The following is a 26,507-nucleotide window of genomic DNA, read 5'->3' on the forward strand; positions in this document are numbered from 1 at the left end:
CTCTTGGGGGAGAGATAGAGAATGAAGTTAGATTTAAAGCATTTGAACACAAAATTAGGCATCCGGAAGTTGTTGGGTTTGAAAGTGGTAATGTTTCTAAAGCTTTTTTTTCTAAATAGCTGGTATGAATGATGTGCTAAATTTCCAGTAGACTACATGCAACCAGATTTGGGTAGAATACTTCAGCATTGTGGGCTTCTTGAGCACGTTTGTTTACCCACTGAGGATGCGTGGTCACTTCAGGCTGTGGCAGCTGATAAGACCTGCTTATCCATGGCAGGTGCTCTGTGGAAGACTTACCTGCATTGTCTGCAGTCACTCCTGCTCTAAGCTTTAAAAAGAATCAGTTAATAAATTGCAGTAGATGCACTGTCAAAAGAAACAAACTTCTTACTCTGTAAAAGGTTGCCTTTACTGGACTGGAGTGTTTTACGTATTTACTAAGATCCATTTGGAATTTCTTTATCTTAACGTTTGGTAAAACTTAATGCAGCTTAAAAGTACTCTGACCAGATTGTCCCATGTTCATCCCTGCATATTTGAGACCAAGTTACCGGCTTGAGAAATCTGTGCTTTTAACCAGATAAAAGCAAGATGCATCATAAAAATGCAGTATATTTAATAACACAAGTAGCATATATTCAGCTATATAGTTCTAATTTGTTCTTATAGTCACTGAGTGCTGGGATATATTTCCATGGAGTGCATTCACTTGCATAACTAATGTGCAAGGTGGTTTGTTTTAAACTGATGGCTGAACAGGTCACCTTGTATAAAATAAGGTTGTTAATAACACAAAATAACTGAATTAAAAGCATACCTTGGAATCCCCAAATACCCTTTTCACTCAACTCAAATTCTGTGATGGGAAATTTCTGGCTATCTATATATTTAGGAATAAAATTCATAGGGAGTTACAATTGTTTTTGAGTACATAGGATTGTTATTAATGTGGTTTTATGGAGATTAGAAAAGAAATAATCAGATCTTACTGCATTAGTTTGGTACTTCCAAGTAATCAGTACAGTTTTGTAGTTCTCACTGCAAAATGAGTCAGATTATACTTTAAAATCTGTAAGCATGTCGTGACAGATTTCTATGTGCCCTTGTTTAGTCTGTGGGTTTGCAGGATATGTATGACTTGTAGAATATTAAATATTCTGCATTTACAGTGAATTTTTTCTTGTAACTATGTTTTGAAAACCCGTTAACAGTTTCAACATAGTTTTAATATCGATTCTGAAGACTGTTTAGAGTAGAAAGGAAGATCTGTTCTTGGTGCAGATTCTTGGAAGATGAAATTATGTAAATCACGTTCGGCTTAGTTGCCTGCTTTGGGGTGGTGGATGGAGGAAATAATCATAGTCTGCATCCTCAGTGTAGACTTGTATTGGCATATCCAGTTTAATCTGTCAACTATATAATTCTTTGTAGTACTACTAAGAGCATCATTACTAAAATACAATTACTCTGCATTTTTCACACTTCTAAATTTTCCTCTCAGATTTTGGAGGTGGAAGAGAAAGGGGATACAGTATTACCTAATGTGGTTAGGTTGATATTAATTGCATTAACTTTCATTTCCAAGTGCTGCTCTATAGAACTTGCTTTCTCTGAAAAGTTTTACGCATTTCTTTAGTAAAGTATGTTGTATAATTTCTAGTTAGGAATCTTTATGCAATTTTAATTCTTTTCTGCGAGTTTCCTATATTGGGATGTTAATATTTAGCTATGGTTTTATGGCATTGTAATGAACTACCTGGACACAAGTGACTTTTTTTCCCAAGTGATAGTCATCTTTATCTTTAAATTTGGTTACTATTTGTGCTATACTCATAAAAAGCTATTGCTGTTGATATGCTATGGTGTATTACCTGCCATGATAATATATCTTTAACTTATTTCTATCTCAATTTTCCAGGTTACACAATATCTATATAATTTTCTTTTCCAGGAAATTTGAATGTTACTCTTCAAGTGTGGGATGTCGGGGGGCAAACAATAGGAGGCAAGATGCTGGATAAATATATTTATGGAGCTCAGGTACAGTATAAATGATGATAATTATATCTGTAGCAATTATATAGAATTAATTAAAACTTTATGCTGCAAGATACCCATAATTTTGAGGATATTGTTTTCTAGATCTCAAATGTTGAATCTTTCTTGAATCTAAACTTAATTGATATAAATATACATTTTTTTGGTGTTGATTTAAAAAGAAAAGGAACGGTGTGCGTTTGTAGATCTGAACAACTCAAGAACAGATGTATGTTTCCATGCTTTTTGTTTTAAGAAAAGCAATCATACTAAATAGTAAGAGCTATTTGGATATCCACATGGTAGATATAGTGGCTGCTTTTAGAGCAGATGCCTCCTGGGGGGAAGAAGTAGAAGGAGGAAATTAAGAGCAATCCTACACCATTAAACTCATACGTGCAACTGAGGTTATAGGAGGGCAAACAAAAGGAGGCAACCAGGTAGCTAAATGTTTTTGCAGAACTCCAATCCAATGAAAATTTATTTTATTTTTAGGTTAACTAAGCAATATAAAGTGAGTGGTAGGTTTAGGTGAGGGCTAAATGCTATAATAGTATATTGAGTTATGAGCTGATTTAGGAGGATGCACTGTATGCCGGACTTTCTAAAATGATTAATCCTAAAATGTACTCTGTTATTTAATTTGGAGTTTGTAATGAGAACAATAAGCACGATATGTTTCATTATATATTACATTTATCAGAAAATAAATGTATTTTTTTCCTGCAATAATTTATGAAGTATGGAATCCTAAAAGTTGATTTGGATAGAACCTTTGTGCTGATAAGTGCAGCACAGGAATGGCTAATCTTAAGAAGATTAGGAATTACTAACTGATTGGATAAAGATAAACTTAATATTTTGTCACTTTCAAAAACAAATGTGTTTTTAGCTGTTGCATCTGTTTTATAAGTTTTTCTTATTATTTTTAATAAAAAACACTTTGCTGCCCTGCGAAAGATATATCAAGCAACAGGAGAAACTGGCTTCCATGACAGAGAATTTGATTAATCACAAATTGTTGCCATATGCCCAAAGTGAACTCAGTGAATGAAATAAAAGGCTGTTAACCTTTTTCCTGCACTGCATTTGGTGATAAACTCAGGAGTTCCTTATCCCTTGTTCCTTGATAGTACATCAAAAATTAATGCCAGTACCCCAAAGTAGGTGAAAAAGTTGATATCAGTAAGTCTAAAGTCAGAATAATATGACTTTTAGCCATTCTGAGCATATTAACAGCAAAAAACCCTACATCCAATCTCTTCTTCGTTTCTCTTCTATTAAACCCCCTCCACATCATTGCAAACCTATTTTTTTAAGGAACTAATGGCCGTTCTCACTCCTGGTATTGGTGAACAATGTCAATTTCTGTAACAGGCTTCTTATCATTGGAGCTGACTTTCAAGACACTTCTCTATTAGTTTTGTAACAGCATCTTTGAAAGACAGATTAAACTGATCTTTATTTTTCAGCTATTCATGAAACACCATGAATAATTCTGAAATTCTGCTTGCAGTTTATTTCCAGGCAGAAGCTTATTTCATGTGGAGCATCTGTAGCTTTGTAGAAGAAATAGGGGAAAGATGAAGTAGAACAAGTAGGAATACTTAGAAGGCAAATTCCTTCTGTGTACATAGAAAAATTCCTGTGAATGGATGGCAAAGCGGCAAGAAAGTAATTAGGAAGAGCTAGCATGGAATTATCAAGGGTAAATTTTGCCCAACCAATTCAATTGCCTGCTGTGGTGAGATGACCAGCTCTGTGGAGAGGAGAGCAGTGGATGTTGTTTACCTTGACTTCAGCAAGACCTTTGATGTAATTTCTCCTGGTAGTCATACAGACAAAATGTATAGATGTAGATTAGATGGATGGACCGTAAGGTGACTGAAAAACTGGACAGACAGCTGGACTTAAAGGGAGGTGGTCCACAGCTCTGTGTCTGGTTATGAGTTGCATTCCTTAGGGGTTGATACTATTTCATGTTTTATTAATCCTGTGAACAATGGAACAAAAGATTGTAAGTTTGCAAATGATTCCAAACGGGAGGAAGGGTCACTGTGCTGGAGGTGAGGGCTGATACTGCAAGAGACTATGACAAACAAAAGGAATGGGTCAACAGAAATGTTATGAAGTTCAGCGAAGGCAAATGAAAAGTGCTGCACCTGGGACAGAGTAACCTTGGCCAACAGTACAGGCTGGGAATTGACTGCCAGAGAGCCAGCTGGAGAGTGTCCAGCGGAGGACCACCAAGCTGCTTAATGTACTGGAGCATCACACGTGAGGAAAGGTAGAGAGAGATGTGACTGAGTTTGGAGAAGATAAGGCTCATCAGTGTGTATAAATACATGAAAGAAGGGGGCTAAGAAGACAGCCAAGCTCCTTTCAGTGGTATCCAGTGACAGACAGTGGTCACAAACGAACACAGGACCATCTGAACATCAGGAAATACTGAGGGTGTACTGAGGGTGACCAAGCACTGGCACAGGTGAAAATGTGAAAATAACATTTCTGTAGATTTGCAAGGTATCATAATGAGGTTACTCTACTAAAGTTAATATTAGAAAAAAAAATTACAGTTTTGCTCTAACACTTCATGAACATTAAAAAATAAAAGGAAAATTTAGTTAATTCATACTGAAATCCCTCATAAGAGGAGGGCAGCTGAGGATAAGCCTGAAGACCAAAACAAGTGTTTTTAGTTACTGCTCTCTGTAGCTTTCTTTTATGTCCAAGATTTATCACAATAAAATTGACACCTTTTAAATGGTGATTGTCCAGTATTCAACCAGTCAATATATTCATACTGTTACGACACTTCCATAATTGCAGTTCTGTTGTATAATAGCACTGCTGCTGTTTGTGTAGTAAATATTTCAGGACCACTCCTATCTCTCAGCTGTAATTGCTGACCCTATCCATGTATCTAGTTTAAAGTATCTTTAAAAGCTGGCATATGCTACCTCATAAATTGGCTTGTTAATAGTAGTAAAAGTACTGCAGGCTCTACCTTCTCTAGGGACCAGCAAATCATTTCTGCAATATTCTAAGTTTCCAGTGGCCTATTTTTTGAACATATTCTATAATTCTGAAACAAAAAGCACTCACATATGCACTAATGTAAGCAAAATGTCTCTATTACTGAACTGCAATTATGCAAGCAGGGACTATTTGCCACATTGCTGGAGACTAGAGAATTAGTATACTGTTCTCGGCATGTTGTCCTCCATATGTTTCAAACCTTTTTCATGGCAGTGAAATGTGCTAATTATTTAAAATAATAATAATAATAAAAAGCCAGTGTTAATTTTCCATCTCAATTCCTCATGCATAATAGGGAAATAGCAGGCTTTATACTGTCTACTCATTCCATAGTAGTCCATATGCTGTAAGTTGGTGGAAAATAATGCATTTTTTGGGAAAGCAATGATGGGTTTTCTATCTTAAATAAAAAAAAAAAAAAATTTTAGATGTGGAGTTATGGCTAGTCCTTTATTCACATCACATTAAGTTGCTTACAAAGTGCTTTTTTGACAGAACTTAGGCAGGAAGTATTCTTTGTGACCTGGATGCTGTGGTGCCTTTTTTCCTCTCTCTGAGATATTGTATCTGTCAAGTACAACAAGTATTCAGAAGATTTAAAAAGAGAGTAGTTAAGAAAAGAATATGCTTTCATGGCATTGTGTTAGGTCATGGAGAAAGGTGAAAAAAAAAAAAGGAAGCTAGTTCTAAACTTTGTTCAATAATATCTTTCACGGTAAATCTACAATGAATGCCCTTTCTTCTGAAGGAATTGGCTACACTTGACTCAATGATCTGTAGCAGTGTAGCATTTTGATGAAGAATTAGTAGAAACAGCCAACATTAAGTGCTTAACTTGTCAGTGCTGAAGGTGCTTTAGATTTTTGCAAGGTGGTGGGAAGAAGACTTGACTGCTGGTGAAAGAAATGAGAAAATGCACACAGCACATTTACAGCTTTCAACCTGTTTTTTTTTTTTTTTGCCTTTACAATACCTGTCCTTCAGCTCGAATTTCTTTTCCACCAAGCGTTTAATAACACTGGTATATCTTTTCTAAAACAAGGCTTATATTATGAAAGACATATATACATGCGAAGTCATTTGGATAGTTAGAAAAATGTTCAGGAGTTACTGAGACAAGATACTAAGGGATAAATTGTAGAAAAGTTGGACGAAGGAAGTGGATGTTTAATATTAGATTTGATTGGTGAAATAAAGGGAGAAAGATAGGGAAAAGATGGGTGTCACAATTCTTAACTTTCTTAAACTAGTGAAAGCTGTTCTTCAGAAGTAATAGTAGACATACCAATATAAGTCACAAGAACTCAGTTTGCCAAGGAGTTGATGGCATTGCAGGAAAAGGGGGATTGCTGCGTGTTTTACTGATCACAGAATCATAAGAAGGTTCAGGCTGGAAGGGGTCTCAGGAGGTCTCTAGTTAACCTTCTGCTCAAAGTAGGGTCAGCTGTGAGATGAGATTAAATTACTCCAGTTCCTTCTAGAAATCTCTGGGATGGAGACTTCACAACCTCTTTGTACAACCTATTCCACTGCTTGGTTCTCCTCATACTGAAAAAGCTTTTCCTTGTCTATAGTTAGAATCTCTCATTTCAACTTTCAAACCCATTGTTTTTCATGCTCTTGCCACACACTATTGTGATTCCATCTTCTCGACAGCCTCCTCCTGGGTCTGGGAAGGCTGCTTTTAGGTCCCTGCAAAGCCATCTCTTCTGCATAATGAACAAGTTTTGTTCCTTCAGCTTTTCCTGATAGGACAAACGCTCCAGCTTCTGGTCATCTCATGACCTTCCACTGAACTTACTCCAGCTTACTGATGTCTTGTGGTACCTAAGACTGGAGTTTAGATGTGATTTGACACGTGCAGCTATTAACATGTCCCTCAGTCTAGTGGCTGTGCTCCTGCTAATGCAGCCCAGAATCCTGTTGGCAATCCTTGCTACCAGGGATCATTGCTGGCTCCTATTTGGCTTGCTGTCTACCAAGACCTGAAGGTCACTTTCAGTTGCTCCCAGCCTGCACTGTTTATTCCTCCTCAGCTGCAGGACTTTGCATTTGTCCTTGCTGAATGTTGAAAGGTTCTTGTTTGACCATTTATTGTGTCCACGTGCAGAATGTAGCCCTGCCCTTAAGTATGTTGGCTGGTCCTCTGAATTCAGTGGTGTCTGCAGACTATGCATAAAAGCATATAAAAAGAGAACTACTGATATCTTCTCTTCAAACTTTTACCAGCATCATCATGCCTTTCATCAGTCTTGTGTTTGTTGAAGCATTCCATTTTTTTCAACTTTCTGATGTTCGTCATGTTTTCTAAACCTCTGATACTGTTAGTTATCTTCTAGCCTATCCTTTTCTTGACATCGTGACCAGAGTTGGACGCATTATTTCACCTGAGGTGTTTCGTGCCAGTGTGATATTTGCCTTTTTCGTTAAAAAAAAAAAAGCTTGATTTATATTCAACTGTGATCTACTGTAACTCCTTGATCCTTTTCTATAGAACCTGCTACAAAGCCAGATGTTTCCTATCCTCGTGCAGCTGATTATTGCTTCCTTTGAACTTGTCATGGTACTTATTGAATTGCGTCCTATTATTTTTAGATTTTTTCTCATTTTATAATCTAAACTGTCTTCAGATACTCTTGTAGTCTTTACCAGTTTGTATAGTCTGTGAAATTAATTTAATGTGTACGTTATATTTTGTGATCTAAGGCAGTCCTTATGAAACTAGCAAGTAAAGCTGGGCCCAGACAAGCCTCTGAAAGGCTTGACTTGAAAAATCTGTATGTATTTGTATGAATTGTATTTATTAATTATTATTATTTTGAAAAAAATTCATTAAATTTTAATATGAGAAACAATGCTCAGTTGCAGGGATCTTTTCCAGATGTGAACTCCATGAAAACAAGCACAACAGAATCCAATTCTAATGGTATTCCTTGTATACAAGATTCTCAGGAATGCCTGTTTTGAGTATTCATTACCTGCAGCCTGGTCCACAGCCTCTGAAATACATGGAACTACCCTCTTCTTGACTTCTGACCATTTTTAATTTGTCCTTTGAAAATTAAAAAGATTGTCAGTACTTCTTGCTTGCCTTCTACAGCAGTAAAGGAAGGGAGCTTGACTTTCTTCCCAAAGGAAAGCAGAGATGCAACAAGTTGGGCAATGTGCAGAAATGTATGATTAAGCTGTTTTTTTCTTTTTTTTCTCAGAAAGAGAACAGTAAACTACAAATACGATTAGCTAAAATAAAAGTCCTTCTCCAGTGTGATTTTTCTCTTACTATTAGTATGAAATGCTTTTTGGATTTTTCATAATGCATATGCAATTTGACATATTTCTAATATAACTAATTGTACTCTTTCCTGAATTGCCATATTTTTCTCCCTTTGTAGTTCAGCTAGTGTCTGAATTTGGAACACACGGAATGCAGAAATACTGTAGTAAAATTTGTTTATTACAGTGGCTTACACTGACTCTTGGTTAATTTCTGAGAAGATAAAATGCCATTAATTGTAAATGCCCTATCTTATTATAATAAAGTAGACTAATGCAGATTTTGCCATATTAAAATATCTTTACAACTTGTAGCATTTTAAATGTATCTTTTTCTTTAGGGTATTCTTTTGGTTTATGATATTACCAACTGCCAGAGCTTTGAAAATTTAGAGGACTGGTATAATGTGGTAAAAAAAGTGACTGAAGAATCAGAAACACAGCCACTTGTGGCCTTGGTTGGAAATAAAAGTAAGTTACTCATATTTAAATATTAATTGGAATACTCTGGATGTTGCTCTCTAGTGAAGAAATGTCACAGGGCATATATCATTAGTAAAATGAAACTAAATAATACTGTCTTGTGCACTATTGCCGTGTACAAATGTCATATTTGGGTGTACCTCAGGGTTCTGGGCAGTTAGGTTGAGGAACTTGTTGCAGCCTATCTGCCTGTGTTTTCTTTACTTGGAGAGCAGCACACAGGAATGGAGAGATGTCTCACCCATGTTTGAGTTTGATAGGGCTTCAGGATATAGCCGTGGCATGCATCTAGAATGCAGACCTGAGAAGCGTTCCTGGCTCTAATAACAGATACATTTCATGGTTCTGTAGGTCAAGAGGCTGGTATATTAAGCTCTTAATCTGTTACTTAAAGTAACTAGACACAATAGTTGAGTTGTTAATTAGGCCTTTTTACATGCTATCTCTGATTTTGCACGAGTTTACTTATTTCCTGTTGTTCTGTGGGATTTTTTTTAAACTTGTCCTCTTTTTGATCCTTTTTGATCACGTAAGTATGATATAATCCTTTTCTTCTGACAACTAAAATATGCCCCTTTAAATAACCATCGCCTCATTAGTTCCCTAATTAGCTGGATAACAAATTCCCCCATTTCCAGTTAAGAAATTTTCAGAAATATTATTATTAGCGTATCTGAGGTCTTGATCCTTGTTCTATTACCCTTTTTCTATCGAAGATAAGAGCAACATAATTTTATAAACAAAGCCAAGTGGTAGAAGCAGGTACCCATTTTTAACAATTTAAATATATTTATTTGAACAACATACAACAGACTTTTTCTTTTGACTTTGCAATTCCTTTGCGTCCATGTCACAATGTCCACATCAAGAACAAATCTGGAAAAAAAAACCACACTCATCCAGAAAGGTAGTATTGTTTAAAAGAATTTTAATACAATGTAGAGACAACACTTTCATTCAGAAGCATTAATGTAGTGTTGCTACTACGATGCTATAACATTTTATGATCTTCATTGTGAGACTGTGAAGAAAACAGAGAAGCTCTTAGAGTTACAATATACAGATAACACTTCTAAAAGTATAACATAGACAGTGTTGTCCTGCAGCAGACCAGAATCAATAATACAGATTCTGTTGAAATTCATATGAAAAACACATTTCACTGACTTACATTTTGTCCCAAAACTGTACTTGCTAACTGGAGTTCTGCAAATCTTATGAGGTATTTGCAGTAGGATACTTTGTAACATAGGATAAGTAAAATTCTTTTGCTAGAATGACAGCACAGAGGTAGTAGATCAAACTCTGTTTTTCATTTGCAATTAAAGGACTTTGTTTTGTAATTATACCTTTAGTATATATTTTTTTCTCATATACGTGCCTATGATTCTTTAAAATCCAAATATTTCCTGGGGAGCATCTGCAAACAAAATACAGTTTTGTAGGTGAGTTTCCAGATAAAGATTGATGCTGACTAGGGAAATGGTTTTCGTTTCATGATGATGGCAGCTGAAGGAATAGTGTACTTGCTACCTTGCTTTTCATCAGAAACGGTATATAAAGAAAAAAAGCAAGCTATTGCTTTCGTTTGGTCCTAAGGATGCTTGTTGTTTTTGCACACATTGAACCCCTTGGTATCTCTCAAAAGAAGGCAGGCAGGAGATACTTTTACAGTTGTCATGCTTTTAATTTTATTTCAGCATGATAAAAAGTTCAGCTTTTAGAACTGCATTATTTTTATGAATTTGGTAAAACAGAAGAACATCTAGGAGGGCTTCCCTCTCAGTACTTCAATGGCCTGTGAGAGGTTACTGATGTTACAGAAATAACAAACAAGGTAAGTGTTTATAAAGAAGTATGGTACTGATTCTTGCATATTATGAAAGTATAAAGCTACTGATAACAAGTTCTTCAGATGGAATCACTGTGTTCAGAATAGCTCAGCTTTACTCAGTAAATTATAAGAGATCTATGCATAACATAAGAGCAATAGGTTTGAAGTCAGTAAAAGCCATTTGATGAACTAACGAACTTATTTGACCTTGTACATTGTAAAGAACAAATAATTTCAGTCAGTAGTTTGTCTCAGAACTGTACTTGTTTTTTGGAGCTATTTGTGTGTTTTAGAAAAATATCCAACTATATTCACACCCTCAGGCAAGTGATTCAGAGAATCACAGAATGGCTTGGGTTGGAAGGGACCTTAAAGATCGCCCAGTTCCAACCCTGTTGCTGTGGGCAGGGACACCTTCCACTAGACCAGGTCATTCAAAGCCCCATCCAGCCTGGCCTTGGTGTCATTGTCAAACTTGCTGAGGGTGCACTCAATCCCACCGTCCATGTCACCGACAAAGATGTTAAATAAAGCAGGTCCCAATACCAACCCCAGCAGAATGCCACTCATTGCTGGTCTCCACCTGGGCATTGAGCTGTTGACCTCAATTCTTTTGAGTGTGATCATCCAGCCAATTCCTTATCAACCAAGTGGTCCATCTGTTAAATCCGTCTCTCTCCAATTAGAAGACAAAGATGTCGTGTGGGACAGTGTCTAATGCTTTGTATAAGTCCAGGTAGATGGTGTCAGTTGCTTTTCCCTTATCCACCAACCCTGTAGCCCTGTCATAGAACATCACCCATTTGCGAGGCATGATCTGCCCTTAGTGAAGCCATTTTGGCTGTCACCAATCACCTCCCTATTTTCCATGTGCCTTAGCATACTTTCCAGGAGGATCTGCTCCATGGTCTTGCCAGGCACAGAGGTGAGATTGAGTGGCCTGTAGTTCCCCGGGTCTTCCTTTTTTCTCTTTTTAAGAATGGGGGTTATGTTTCTAACAGTCAGTCTAACACTGTTCTAATATCTTTCTGATAAAAGTTTTAAAAATATTGCCAAGAATGAATGAAGATAACTGCGTGGCATTTGAAAAGTTGGGCCAGCATTCAGATACCTCAATAAGAATTTTGTAGAGTCCTGCACTTGGGAAGGAACAACCACATGAATCAGTACAGACTGGGGTATGACCTGCTGGAGAGGAGCTCTGTGGAGAAGGACCTGGGGGTCCTGGTGGACGACAGGTTGGCCATGAGCCAACAGTGTGCCCTGGTGGCCAAGAAGGCCAACGGCATCCTGGCATGCATTAAAAGAAGCATGGCCAGCAGGTCAAGGGAGGCGATCCTCCCCCTCTACTCTGCTCTGGCCAGGCCTCACCTGGAGTACTGCATCCAGTTCTGGGCTCTCCAGTACAAAAAAGAGATCTGGATAGAGTGCAGCGGAGGGCCACCAAGATGATACGTGGCCTGGAGCATCTCCCCTGTGAGGAAAGGGTGAGAGACCTGGGTCTGTTCAGCCTTGAGAAAAGAAGACTGAGAGGGGACCTTATCAATGTGTATAAACACCTGAAGTGTGGGAGACAGAGGAGTTTGGCCAACCTCTTCAGTGGTCTGTGGGGACAGAACAAGGGGCAATGGCCACAAAATGGAGCCCAGGAAGTTCCGCACCAACACGTGAAAGAACTTCTTCACGGTGAGGGTGCCGGAGCACTGGAACAGGCTGCCCAGGGAGGTTGTGGAGTCTCCTGCTCTGGAGATATTCAAGGCCCATCTGGACGCCTACCTGGGCAACCTGCTCTAGGGAACCTGCTTTGGCAGAGGGGTTGGACTCGATGATCTCTTGAGGTCCCTCCCAACCCCTACAGTTCTGTGATTCTGTGATTTGTGCATTTGATAAACAACAAATAGAATTGTAAAGTTGAATTTCTTTTTTATGTTAGTTATAAATTGTAAGATCATAATAATCCTAAAGTTTACAGTTAGTGTGGAATCTTAAATTTAACTTCCTTTGTAACTTACTTTGCAGTAGTTTTATTTAATATAATGTATATTTGAACCGTGCTTATTTCTGTGTTGCTATGTACAACTTCAATTGCACCAGATATAAAGGTTTGAGCCTTACTGTGAAGATTAACAAATACCTTTGAGCTTCAGTGCACTAACGTTTATAGACATGTTACCATGAAATACTTTTGAGTTATATTGTGTAGTATAAATAAAGCTGTGGTCATCAAGTGAATGAAGTGTATTTTTTCACTTAAGATCTTTGCTTAAACTTAGGATTGATTTAAAGTTCAGTAATTCACAATGGATCTTCTAGCTGTTAGTGTGAGTTAGAGAGGTTTTATGGTGTTATGCGTGACTGATGTGTTTCTTTCCTTTCTACCTTGACTACTACTATATATATTTTCCTCTGCACTAATCTACAAGCAGAGTCCTCAAGTGTCCTACCAACTTTTTCAGTGGATATATTGTAAACAAAAATTAACCCAGGTTGCATGGGAGCTACACTCATTTTGATTTATAGCTACCTAGATGGTCTTAGGGCGGTGGTTATCTGTAGCTTATATGGGGACTAGGAATTATCAGGTACCGTTGTATAGTGGATGGATGAATGATTTCTATCCCTAGAGATATTAACCAGATCCACTCCTCAATAAAGACTAATAACTCAGATTTTTAAACAGTCTTCATGACAGATGAGGGCACAGAGGAGAATGCATCAACACTAATTAAGAATGTTGACCATTTGTTCGTCTTAGCCATGATTAATTGATCTTGGAGTGCTATCTCTGAACAGGAAGTGATATGCTGTTACACTGGGAAGTTGAAAGGTTACATTTTAGTGTACCCTTTAACTTGCATTTACATACAATGTAAAATCTTTTTACCTATCTTATCTGAGTGCAGAAAGAAACATTTTCCAGCCCTGATCCCAATGAACATTTGGCGTACTGTGTACTAATGTGAGTCTGGCTGGTAACAGGGCATACCCAGCCTGCATTTGGACTCGGTTACTGCCTTAGCCACTTAGTCTCCCCAGTTGTACTGAGAACACTACTTCATTAATACTCTTTTTGGGTCTGGCATATTAAAGTTCAGCTCTACACATTTATTCTCTTGTCCCTCCCCACCTCCCCCAGCTGTTTTCTGTTCTGTTTCCTGTGGGCTTGCACTTGTTAGGTCCTTCACCTGTAATTAAGACAAGTGTTGAACAGCAAATGCAAAGACCCCTGTTCTTTTGAGTCTTATGCCTGATTAAACTAAAGTTCCTGTATGTCTGACAGCAGGTCCCATATGTGCTCCTGGGATTGGAGGGTAAACTACTTGCATGTAGAGACTCCCTTAAAAAGAAAACCTTGTCCTATGCTACGGTCAATTTACCAACTCATTTGAATAAATGTAGAATGCTACCCTGTTTTAAAATATGTATAGAATGTTTGTCTCGACTAACTTGTAAGATTAGTAGAAAATCACAGTCTTATGTATTTGTTTCTTCCAGTGGTCAGTTAACTCTTTAAAAATTATTTTTATTAAGAAACTTAAATTAATGAATGGGAAAATCACAGGTGAAAATGGTCTTTTATTCACCATAATGATAAATTTCCAACACAGTGTCTGAATGTATTCTGTATTACTTTAGAGATGGGAGCAAGGTGAAAACATACAAATTCTGGAGTGATAAAGTTGCATTGCTTGTCTGGGAAAACATCTGTCATGCAAGATTTTGATCCTAAATCGTGCTTGGTGTAATAGTAGTGGAGCTGGCTGCCTTCAGTGCCAAAATGGTCTATTTAATTTTCTCTGTTACATTGCTACGTGGGCAATAGTAAACTGTGATATATGTCACACAGGGATAGAAGCCCCAAGTGTGATTCCTTAGAAGGTAACTAAGCTAACAGAAATTTGTACAGAACAAAAGGAAAGGAGTGTGTGGGGAAAGTTTATTGCTGTTCTGTAGATTTACTTAGTATTCCATTGCCTGAGAAGGGAAACCAGTTGACAGGTTATGTCACAAGGATCTGGACATACATACATACTGTATTCTGGCCCAGATCTGTTGTGATAAATGTTGCATCTGGCCACAAATTAAATCACAGAATTGTAGGGGTTGGAAGGGACCTGCTGAGAAGCAGACTCCACAGCCTCCCTGGGCAGCCTGTTCCAGTGGCCCTTTGTGGCCCTCCACTGGGCTCTGATATAAACAGGTATAATACTATGAAAGTCAACAAATTTGTGTTCATTTGAATCAGGGCAGATTAGATACTGTGGAAACTGCTTGCTGAAAATGACATTTCCTCATTCTAATTTTATGGTGCTTTAACAAAAAAGGAGGGTAGTTATGAAGTAGTCCAGCCAATAGACTGTCCTTATGTTATGCTTTCTTACTTCAGTGAGTGTGGGTAACTTGGTTTCTTCTCCTTCCTGCGCTTAATCCTGAGTCCGCTTGTCACTTTTTTTCATTTGCTCACATAAGTTTTGCCTGCTAAGACCAACCAAGAACTGAGATCAGTTTCAAAGACCTGGTAGAATATTATTAGTGTGGTTGGAACTCAAATGCTAATGTGACAGAAGTGCCAGTAAATAATATATTCTCATTCACTAACAGTTATGCTTAAATTCAGAAAAATCTTAAAGATGTCATTGAAAAATGGAAATAGAAGTAAACCGTTTAAATACAAAGGTTAGAACAGTATATGTATCCTATTTTTACAATAATACACAAACGAAATGCTGAGAGATCTCTTACTGTTTCCATGGATTTTGTCTGTAGTTTATTTAGCAATGTAGACACACGTCTAATAAAAAAGATGCTGCATAAACCATAGTCCAGGCTGAATGTGCTTCTGTTTTTGGTTTAGGTAGAAATGTTTTTTCTGGCTGCGTCCTTCATACTTAGGTCTTCTTACAACAAATGGAAAGCCCTTAATTGTACCTAAGGGAATAGTTAATCTACGGTGGACATATGGTGGACAAAAGCTGAGTCTAGTAAATGAAAAAAATTATAAACAGAAAATGTGTGAATGTCTGCACAGTCTTGAGAGTCATGGGAGATATTGTGCTGTTGCATTTTAGCTTGTTATAAGTTATTTTGCTATTCTTTTCTGTTATGTTAATAGAAGTCAGTGCAGGATAAAATATGCGATTAAAAAAAACCAACCAAACAATTTCTTATCTATTTTATTGGATTGAAAAAAATACCTGTTTTTAAGATAGCACAGAATTTATTTTCTTTGCAAGTGTTCCTGCTCCCATCTTTGCCACATGCTGTAAATGCAGTTTAATTTCACTAGTGGAGTGAAGCTCTCTGAAATTTTTAAAAGTTATAGCTTCTGATTGGGGGCAGTTAATCAGTGTTAACCCTGAACAGCTCTTGGGCTTTATGGATTCAAGCATTATATGTGGTTGCACTGCTCCAGCAAAAGGTTAAGTATTAATGGAAAATGTTCACAGCTCTTTTACTCAAAGAAAACATGTTACTTGTAAGTTTTCTTTTGATTTTACTTTTACAGTTACATTGAATGTCTTCATTCATTTAGCCATCCATAAAGCAAATATTGTTGCACATGCAGTGGATAATAAGTCTTTTTAGGACTACTTGTGTGGTATGTCACAGATCATTAACTGCAAGTAACCACCTGACTTGAGGGAAGTCTGGAAGCATCATTACAGTGAAATAGGCTTTTATTTCTGTATCACTGCAGCACATTGATTTGTAGGAATGTCTCCATTAGCTACCGTGGAAATATATTCTCATATATTATTATTGAAGGAAGTCGATGATAGAGGATAACCAATGTTCAGGTGTGAATAGGACATTAGTACTCAGATTTTGGACAAAGTGGGGAAAAGAGACAAGTGCTATTGTAGCGTTATTTTCAATTTAAAACCTAGATAAAACTAATCTTTTTCGTAATGACTCACGGTTTTAGAGTCAGACTAATAAAATATAGTAACAGTTGCACAGTATTTATGTGTACACTACAACTTCAACTGCAATGTATTTAGTAACTGAGTATGTTTACTACTCTGTATAGGCAGAAAGTGTGGAAGAGAAGTTTCTTCCTAACCAGCAAGGAAGACTTAAACTTTCTCTATTTAGTTCAACAAACCCTAAAAATTTAAGATTTTTATCGGAAGTAACCAGTAATTATTTCAGATCCAATTAGAGCCTATTAGATAGGATTAGAGCCTATTAGATAGGCTTTGTCAATTTGGAGGACAGTCATAACGGATAACCTCCATTAATATGATTAACAGCAGTTTGTAGTATGCAAAATACAATTCTGACACAATGTCCTGAAAATACTTTAGAAAACTTGAAGTTCTTACAGAGAGTAAAGTTAAGATAATACTGTAGGATTATCTTGCTACATTGATCTTTTGCAAAGTAATTTGCTGTGAGATCCCATCTCATCCAGATTGGTATTTTTAATGCTTAATTTTTTTTAACAGCGTAAAATGAGCTGTACCACATTTTCTGCATTCTTTTGTTCAGTGTGAGGAATTGGCTGTAAGATAAAAATTGCAGTTGGTTATGTAGATATAAACGTGGAGCAATTCTAGTGACTTTATTTGGGCTGCTCCGAGTTTACTTTGGTATTTACATGACTGGCTCATAGATTGTAATATTCTTGTGGATTACTTTTTTTATACATACCATGTGTTGTTTCTTTTTCATTAAATATCATCCAATAGGTTTACTTAATTTTGTATGATAATACTGTAGTTGTATGTGATGATAGAATCCATTAATATTTTGAAAAAAAATATATATATATAAGAGAAATAACATTATCTTTTTCTGAGACTAAAGAACCTATTCTTAAGCATTCCTACATTTATAGGATAAAAAATCATTTGAACACTTTCATCAGGCTTATTGCTCTTTTTTTTTTTTTTTTCAGATGCTGGACAAACAAATTCAGAAAAGGTGTAGGCTAAATAGCCTAGTGGAACACACAGAATAGTAAACTCTCTTAAGAAAGGCTTGCTTTTGGAAAATACTAGGAAAATTATTTTGGAAAATCATTATGTATATTGAGGGCAACTTTAAAATGCCTGTTTCTGAAATCTTAAACATTTTTGTGGTGGATAAGTTAATTTAGAATGAAGGCTGGAAAAAGGTTAAGATTTGTACTGATAGTGCACCTTTGATACTATTGCAAGAAGAGAAGAGAGACCCTCAGTTGCTAAATGTTTACTTTATACATTTACAGGAGAAGTTTGTATGAAAATTCATGTGGTGTAGTCATGCAAAGGAGAAAAGCAGGGTGTAAGAGTTGTTGGTCAGGCTGTTAAGTAGGACTGTTCCTAAAAATGTTTATGTTCTGATGTCCACATAGAAAATTGTGGCATTCTGGAGTCTACTGGACACTCTTCAAAACCATTACGGAAAATCTTTAAGTATTTTGATCTGGAGATGCCATTGCTATATCATGGGAAGTGGGATGCTTGTGCTTTTCTTCCTGTTCTCCTACAGGCTGGGCTCCTTATGCTGTGGTTATAAGGGCTGTTTTTGTTTTTGTTTTGGTTTGTTTTTGTTTTCTCTTTGCCTTCCATGAATGACGTATCACATCGTCTTAGGTATGATAGGACTTTGTCAGAGTAATGTGTTACAAATACTGTCTGATTGGCAAATCCAGACTTGGGAGAAAACGACAGTGCAAGACAAACAAAGGCCCCTCAGACTGAGCACCATAGAGATATTTCTGAAACAAACTGTTCTCCTGGTTGGATTTTTTTTAGGAAGTTAGTTTTGTTTGGGAAAAGGAACATTTTTGAGCAGAAAAAGCAGTTTTCAGTTAAAGAAAAAACACCAACTAGTAGTTCTGGCTAATGATTCTGGACTTGTCCAGTTGCAGAGTATTGACAGAGTTTTTTTTTTATTTTGATCCACTGTTCAATTCTAAGAATGCTGTTGGGGTAGTTTATTTTAATAATATAACCTGTACTTGCACATATTAGGGGCAAAATAAAAGCCTTGTCTGGCTATATTGCAATTCTGTGAGCTTAAAAAATATTTTGAATGAAGGGTATCAACAGCTCTTTAAGAGGAATATTCAGTAACTATTCATCATGTTGTAAAGACACTTTCTAGAAAGCACAGTATAAGGAGTTATAAAGTATGCAATACAAGTACAGGCTGTAGAAAAGTTATGGGTTTTCCTAGAAGTTATTTATTGTTTTCTTTACTCTGTTAATTTTTTTTATGCTATAGTAACTGTAACTTTCTACAACACTACTGATGTCTATAAAGAGCAATTACTGAAAATATCTGTAATTAATGACATTTGAACTTGCAGTTGTTTTGTTTGTTTGTTTGTTTGGGAGGTGTTTTTAAAGTGAAGGCTTTTTACTTCTTAAGTTGTCCCAAGCTACAAAGTACAAGTAATGGAAACAATATAATGGAAGAATAAAGAATGATCATTGTAGAAATCTCTGCATTGCCAGCTAATACAGTGCAAAATTGATAATTATTAATTTTCTTGAACTGGCTTTTTAAAGAACGTACATTAAGAGCTTCTCTTCGTACACAGTAAGTTTTGCAGTTTAATTTTGGGAATGGTGCATCCAAAGGGTTTTTAGAGAATAGTTACTGGTGTAGTTGCATGTTTAAGTGGTTGATCACTAGAGCAATAATGCTGGTTTCTGAGCACAGCCAGTACTTTTTCCAGCTGCTTTATAGTGATATCTTGAAGCTTAAAATGTAATCTATATGGGTAAGCCACAAAAGCCACTATATATTAAAGCAGACTCTGACAGTAAATCAAAATTGAACAGCTGGCAACACTACTAAAGTCATAAACTTATTTATTAAAAAAACTAAACAGAAGAATTATATTAAAAAGAGAGGAATATGTTCTACAGACCAGTGGATATAGCTTAAAACCTGGAAAGTGCTGTAGATTAAGGGCCCAATTTATGAACATCTGTTCTGGCAGTTTCTGTAAGATTCTCATGTTCTTTACAATAAAAGTGTGAAACATGTTCCCCCCCCCCCCCCATACTAATCATGCTTTTCTGCAGTTCATAAAAACTTGCACTGAGCCTTATGTAACTGGGCCTGTCTGCTTTACGCACTTGCTGGAGTAATTACTATTCGTGAAAGAGTAAGGACTACAGCAACGTCACAGTCCCGCGGCATACAGTTCTCCTAGCTTGTTCCAAGCGGTCTTACAGACTTCAAAAGCACTGAATGAACACCAAAGTTTCCTTCATATATTTAGACTTAAAGTGTGGCAATGAATAATGCAGGCAGGCCACTAGAGAGCAAAACGGACAGAAAAAAACGTCTTGTACGTGGTCATGATGTTCTTGAAATGTACTTACAGCACTGAAATGTACTTACAAATTAGCTGTTTTGCTCTAATATATTTCATATCTTCGGACATTTTAATAGTCACCAGAAATAACTGCTAACACCCCTCATCTTCTATTTTTGAAATAAATTATCCTATAATGAGTATTGTAATAACTTTAATAATTTTAATAACTTTGTTGATTGTGATATTTCCACTGAGTTCATTTTTGTCATATTGACAGCTGTCTGGGGATAAGCTTTAGGATGTTCTTGATTTTGCTTTGAGAGGGAACTGAAAAATAACGCATTCAAAACTGAATGTTTTGTTCCACAGTACTGCTGTTCCAGCAGTAGTGCTGTTTTGCCTTTGACATCAGTGTGACTAAGATTCATTTCAGAGATTTTAGCTACAAGCTCCTTTTTATAATCAAGTTTGACCCGTGCAGCACAGGTGATAGTATTTTGTGCTCTAGTTCTTTCTTCATGTCTGGTGTTTAGATTGAACTAGAATAGATCATTGTGAAATGTTGTCGGTTTTATTCTCACCCAGTGCAGCATCTGCTAACATCCCAAGCACTGCTGCCATAAGGAGACAAAGTCAGTCTCCTTACAAAGTCAGAGCTTAGGAAACTGAGGCGCAAAGATACTACTGAGCAAATGCACAATAAAACCATTTTCTTTTCATTTGAACTTGATTAGTTTCACCACATTATGCCTTTGTTTATTAGGTTGGATATATGTTATTATAATTGTTCAACCTGAGGAGAACACTTCTAGTTTACAGCAGGGAAAATAGAGTATTTCTGGTATCCTTTCGACAAAGAAATATCGTATGGGAACGAGGGATTTTCTGTTTCCATGCCATCCACTTTTGAGCATTTTATAATGTGAATACATCCCTGTGGTCCTATTTATTGGGCATATCCATTTCTCAGAACATTTAGCCATTTTTTTTTCTTTTTTTAAGCTAACTTATGGAATATTAAGGAACTGTATTTCTGCCAAATCTTTATTGGTCATTGATAGCTCCTTTTGCCTTTTTATTAACTGATGCTATAATAATTGATTTATATGTATTTGTAGGGCTGAGGGGAGCTCTATTAGACAGCTAAACAAAAAGTTACTTTACTTAAAGTTACTTTTATAACCACTTCATAGTTATGAGAAACACAGTTAGGAAATTATTTTTTGGGTCTGTCTAATATGAAACATGTTTTGTTAGTTGATTCACTGTGAATCATTTTGTCTGTCAGGGGTGTACAGTCTATTAATCTCAGTTCTCAAAGCATGCCTTCATTCAGAGAAGGTTCAGCAACATTAATGCTCTATTTGCTTTATCAGCATGTTTCCCTGTAGTGAACTTCTGTTTGTTGGGTTTGATATGTTGCAGTGCACAAATGTAATTTATATGCACCTGTAGAAAGTATTTCACGTGACCTTTGTTTCATTTTCAAATTGTGTCTTGGTTTCAGCAAGGGACTAACCCAATAGAAATCAAAGCTTCGTATCATCAAAGACGGTATCAAGTTATGTCCCTTAGGCAGGGGTCCGAGTTGTAGTGTGTTTATTGACCTGACTAGAATACTCTGGATTTCTGGTTTTGATTAGGTCAGCTGGTCAAATTTGTTGTGAATGCTTTACGTCTCATCCTTGAGTCTCTTATATGTGGGTGGACATGGGAAGGAACAGAGATCACTAAAATTTTCCACTTGCCTCCCTCTACTAGGCACTGCTGTCTGGGCTGGATTACTTCTCACTCTTCCTACGCTACTTTGTCCTTTCCATTCTCTCTACACCTAGTCCCTTGTACTTGGTGCAAAGGGAGTGCTCTTAATGTTGTTGCTTTTCTTTTTCATTCATAGATTGGCGCTTCCTCACCAGGTGTGGACACCAGGTTTTTGTTCTTTTTAATAGTATCTGTTTTTGAGAAGTACAGGTTGTTTTGCATACTTCTTTAGTATATTAGACATCTAAAAATTCTAGCAGCTTCTCTGGCTGAGTAAACTTAATAGATGCACTGTTAAGGTCTTCTGGTTTAAATAGTATATGTACCACTGCACTGGAAAAGATTTCTTCTGGAGCTGCTACAATCTACAGTGTATATAATCCACGGGAATTAATGTGGCATTTCCTTCATAATCCTATGAGTTTTCTGCCTTAAAAATATGTTTATGTTTTTCCTAAATGTTTGAGTAGAAAAGACCCTTTAAATACTGTGAAGATATCTAGAATTATTTTATCGTCATTGTGTGCTTTTGAACTTAATGTGTATATGTAGAACTATGTAGCTCGACATTTTTATTCTCCTTTAAAAAAAGGTCTATAGTGCTGTTTAGTAAGTAATATTGAACTTTCATGAGTTTGCCAGTGCTCAAAAATGTAGATAGCTGTCTGATGGGATTTTCAAATGTAGTTAAACCATTGCCTGGTTGCCCAGTAGTTGCTTTGGTGCTTTAAAATGTCCCTCTAGGCATGCCTGCTTGCATCTTTCAGTATCCCAATACGTTTGCAAATCTGATTTAAAATGTTTAATTATTCCAAGAACAGATGTAAGTGCATGGGAAGTCAAATTCCTTTGAGAGCCAAAGCAGTAAATATATGGCAATATTAGTGAGCTAGTGCTGAGTTGTGTGTCACATAAGATGTATTTGGGAGTAATATTGGAACCTGTGAACCCACTTCATTCTGGAATTAATTTTAGGATTGCTCCAAGGGAAGAGCAGAGCAGATAGCCAAATTCTATTATATTTGCAAAATATGACGATTTAATTTTTGAAAATATTTCTGAAGAAACATAGGGTTAACTTTCCATTAGCTAACAAAATCTCATAAGTGTGGTGTGCACTTAGTTTTGTGAAACTTACTTTGTGTGTTTACTCTGCCTCACTTCTTGTTCTGGAATTCTTTTCCCTAGCATCAGCACAGCTGCATCATCCATTTCCACGGTCCTTTTAACCTACGCTTTTAATTAAAAAAAATTAAATCAGATGCTGTTTAAAGCTTCCCGTTTAGTTTTGGGAAAATAAAAGTTCACATCTAGCTTAGGCGTGTGTGAACAGCTGTTAAAAGCCACAAGCAAAACGATACTTGTAAAAGTGGTGGGGGGAATTTTAAGAGCAAGCTGCCAGTCTGACTGTACCTTTCAATAGCTCTTCACTTTCAGCCAAATGGTTTTAACAATAATTTTCTTTGAAAAAAAAAATCCAACCTGTGTTTTATAGAAGCAGCAGCCCAAGCAGTTAGGCCAGTGGTAATAGGAGGCAACTTGCCATTTCTCTTTAACTTTTTATGAAAATTTGCTTTGAATCTGGGGAAATTGCTCATTAGAGAGGTTGGAAGGGCTGATGTCCATCAGCGCCCACCCACTGTGTGGGTACATCTGTCTCCATCTGATTCTAATGAGGGGCCTTGTACACTGAAATTCCAGAGTTCCGAGTCTAGGCATAGGAGGGTAATACTTCACTTGCACTGTATTTTACAGGTATTATAGCCCTGTTCACGACCGCAGCATTTTAAAGTAATTATAGAATTTCTATTCTCAGTCTGAGTTACCAAATTTGGTTAATCTGCTGGATAGAAACATGCAAGGAACTTAATCAGATGCTGACTATTTAAAAGAAAGAGGAAAGACTTAGAAAGTTCTTTATCCGGTCCACAACTTTCAGAGGCAAAAAATAAAATAGATTTCCTCCAAGAACGCTTTGGCTTTACTGGTGGTGAGGGGCTACAGTGTGAAATACCCTGTGACCTAATACATTTATATATGTATCTCTAGAATTAGTATGAGAAGTTCTCTCTGGGCCTGTGATAGTCTGTTCTATAAGCGAGGTGTATCCAGTGCAGCGCCTCCGAGACAGGCCTGCCCCGTCCCCCCACAGTGCAGCATGGCAGGGGGAGAATAAATTGGCTTAGCTCAAGCTTCCCATGTCTCTATGCACTGGTACTCGTGCAGAGCATGCTTCTGGCTGTGGAATCGTCTTCATGCAGTTTGTAAGCCTGACAGATTTTTGGCTGTGGAACCGGCCTGGGCTATGTGTGGAATATGGATGTGAAGCGTGAGTGTGACAGAACAAGCTGGTGGTAACTCATGCTGAGCCACCGAGGTGAGAGGTCCGCTGAGCCACACTTTCTAATTAAGTCTCTTGACTTTAACATGGGGCAGCAGAATGATAATAAATGCTTTTCAAATCTCTGCAAAGCTGCAGTTTTTTTATTGAGGTTATTGAGGTGTCTGTTTTCTTTTAATCTCAGCGGATTATGGCCTGTGCTAACTGGTGCTGTCAGTAAAATGGCTTGGTATGTGTTGCTTTGTTGTACTGGTAGCTGCTGTGTTGGGGTTTCCACACTCATGCTATGCCTTCAGTATCACTTTTGTTCCCAAGAGTGTAGCCTGCAGTGTGCAGCCTAATGTTTTGTGTTTGAAGGCTCAGCATGGCTTTCGTTTGACATGGCTGTCTTTGCGGTATGCCAGTGCGTTCTTTGCTTGAGCAGCTAGTGAAGAAGTATTGGGTAGCAGTGTTAACTCTATGAAATTATTTTGTCTTCACATCATTGTTAGCAAGCAAGAATCAAAAAGGTTGTTAATCATTTCCAACTTCTTGGCTGTCTCATTTTTGCATTGTTTAGTCAGAATTCCATAAAAACTTTCCACCATCTTTTCTGAAAGGGAAAGAAGAGATGAATACAACAAACAAAATGCCAGGTCAGTCATTTCTTCATTTGACAGTGAGTATCCCTCGTGCAGTATTGCAAAGCTCCTGTAGGACTCAGTCTATATTGGAATTAGAATTTTGTGTATACATTGCAGAATTATTCTCAAGAATTGGGAAAAGTTAAGATGATCCCAGCCTTCACAGTGCATATAGGAGAGCAACAACAATCAGAGGAATGGAACAGCTTTTGTATGAAGAGAGATGAAATAGTTGGATTCCTTGTCATTAGAAGAAGAGACAAATACATGTATAAAACTGTGAATGATGTGGAGAAGAGACTAAAGAACAATTATTTAGCATCTTGTCATGAGATTTCCTTAGTTTTTGAAATTTTGTTAAACAGCAAGCCTTAAACAGATTAAATTGTTTTCTCACATGGTAAGTAATTAAACTGTGAAGGCCAAATCACTGGCTGTTGTAAAAGCCATGCACGTGGGTTCAGAAAGGGACTGCAAAGATTTGGGAAGGGTTGAACCACCAGTGGCTAGTAAATATTTCAGCTGTATTTGTAGCAGGTCAGAGATGTAGTATGAGGCTGATGGTGTGTATCAAGGAACAGTCACTGTATTAGCTTATTATTTGCTCATGTGGCTTTCTAAATATCTGTTACTGACTGCTCCATGAGGCAGGTTACTGACTGGGTAATACCAGACCTTCAAATATCAGATATAAAAAAAATCATGTATATATTCCTGACCTTGAGCAGTTACAACTCCTGCTCTCCAGCCCCTCCAGCCTTCCCCTGTACCTCCAAAATAACCAAAACAGCCAACAAAGCCAACCCACTCACTGTTTTGCCATTCAGTGCCTTACATTGTGTAGCTGAATTTATATATATTACTTTGTGGCTGGTTAGTGGGAACAATTGAGATAAGTGAATCTGGGTTCTGGCTGATGTTCAGTGGTCTTAATTGTTAAATACAACAGTTTTTGGATGAAATAATTAAGAAGTTTGTGGGCTAGAGAAAGGAACTGTATATTTCACTAGTGATTAATATTACGTCCTCAAGTTCTTTACGGTATCTGCTCTGAACACATTCAGCTGTGGTAGGTACTCAAACTCTTCTGAATACCCAGCTTCTTGTCTATAACGTGTTAAAAATGTTTGTTTCACTGAAAAGATCTAGAAACCTAATGTGTTGTTTAATACATTTTTATAAGTGTTTTTGATGGAAGTATGTTAAATTGTAGCCTAAATGGATGTCTAACCATTAGCTAAAGTCAAAGCGTCTTTGCCATCCTAATTCTGAAAATTTCAGCCATGGAAATTATGCCCTCTTAATATATTTTAAAAGAGGAGTGTATTAAGTGATAAAGAAAATAAGATATTATCAGGACTGTGCTAAAATTTTCATAGATAATATGTTAGGGTTGCATACCCCAAGATATTGTTAACTTCTTGACGCATTCTCCCTTTCCTTTTCAAACCTAGTAAAGGAAGTGTGGCTTATCATTGAGGGTTCCTACTTATAAAAAGTAGAGTGGGTTTGCTGAACTTTCCGAGGTTGTGACTGACCAAAATGATAAGGCAAAACACACTTACAGCATCTAAATTCCCCTGTAAGTCAGATGCAGCTGATTGCTTTTTTCTAACTTCAATAGAAATTGAATGAGGCAGAAACTCTTAAAATCCTCTTTGCTTTTAGAATGATTTAGGAAAAAAAAAGTTTTAAAAAGTTTCGAAATATAAGTCCCAGATGAACCTTAACTTGCCTGCTTAATATTTTCATATAAAAGTGATTCCTGACCAAAAAAAAAAAAAAAGCGCATACATGTGTGAAATTCAACTGGTCTCAGTGTCTCCACAACACTCAGACTCTGAGAAGGTG

General features: G+C 36.9%; 1 protein-coding gene across 5 annotated transcripts in view; it reads left to right on the top strand.

Moving 5' to 3' along the window:
• Window positions 1-26,507, top strand: part of RAB28 (RAB28, member RAS oncogene family) — a 62,551-nt gene that overhangs the window by 10,603 nt on the left and 25,441 nt on the right. For 4 of the 5 annotated variants that reach the window (XM_083835454.1, XM_083835455.1, XM_083835457.1 and 1 more), the window contains exons 3-4: window positions 1,955-2,043; window positions 8,694-8,823. The exons of the other annotated variant lie outside the window; for it this stretch is intronic. In XM_083835454.1, coding sequence (XP_083691580.1) covers window positions 1,955-2,043; window positions 8,694-8,823 — 219 coding nt within the window. The remainder of the gene's footprint in view (window positions 1-1,954; window positions 2,044-8,693; window positions 8,824-26,507) is intronic. 5 annotated transcript variants of the gene reach the window in all.

Source organism: Anser anser (assembly GCF_964211835.1).
Source record: "Anser anser genome assembly, chromosome: 4".
Lineage (NCBI taxonomy): Eukaryota > Metazoa > Chordata > Aves > Anseriformes > Anatidae > Anser > Anser anser.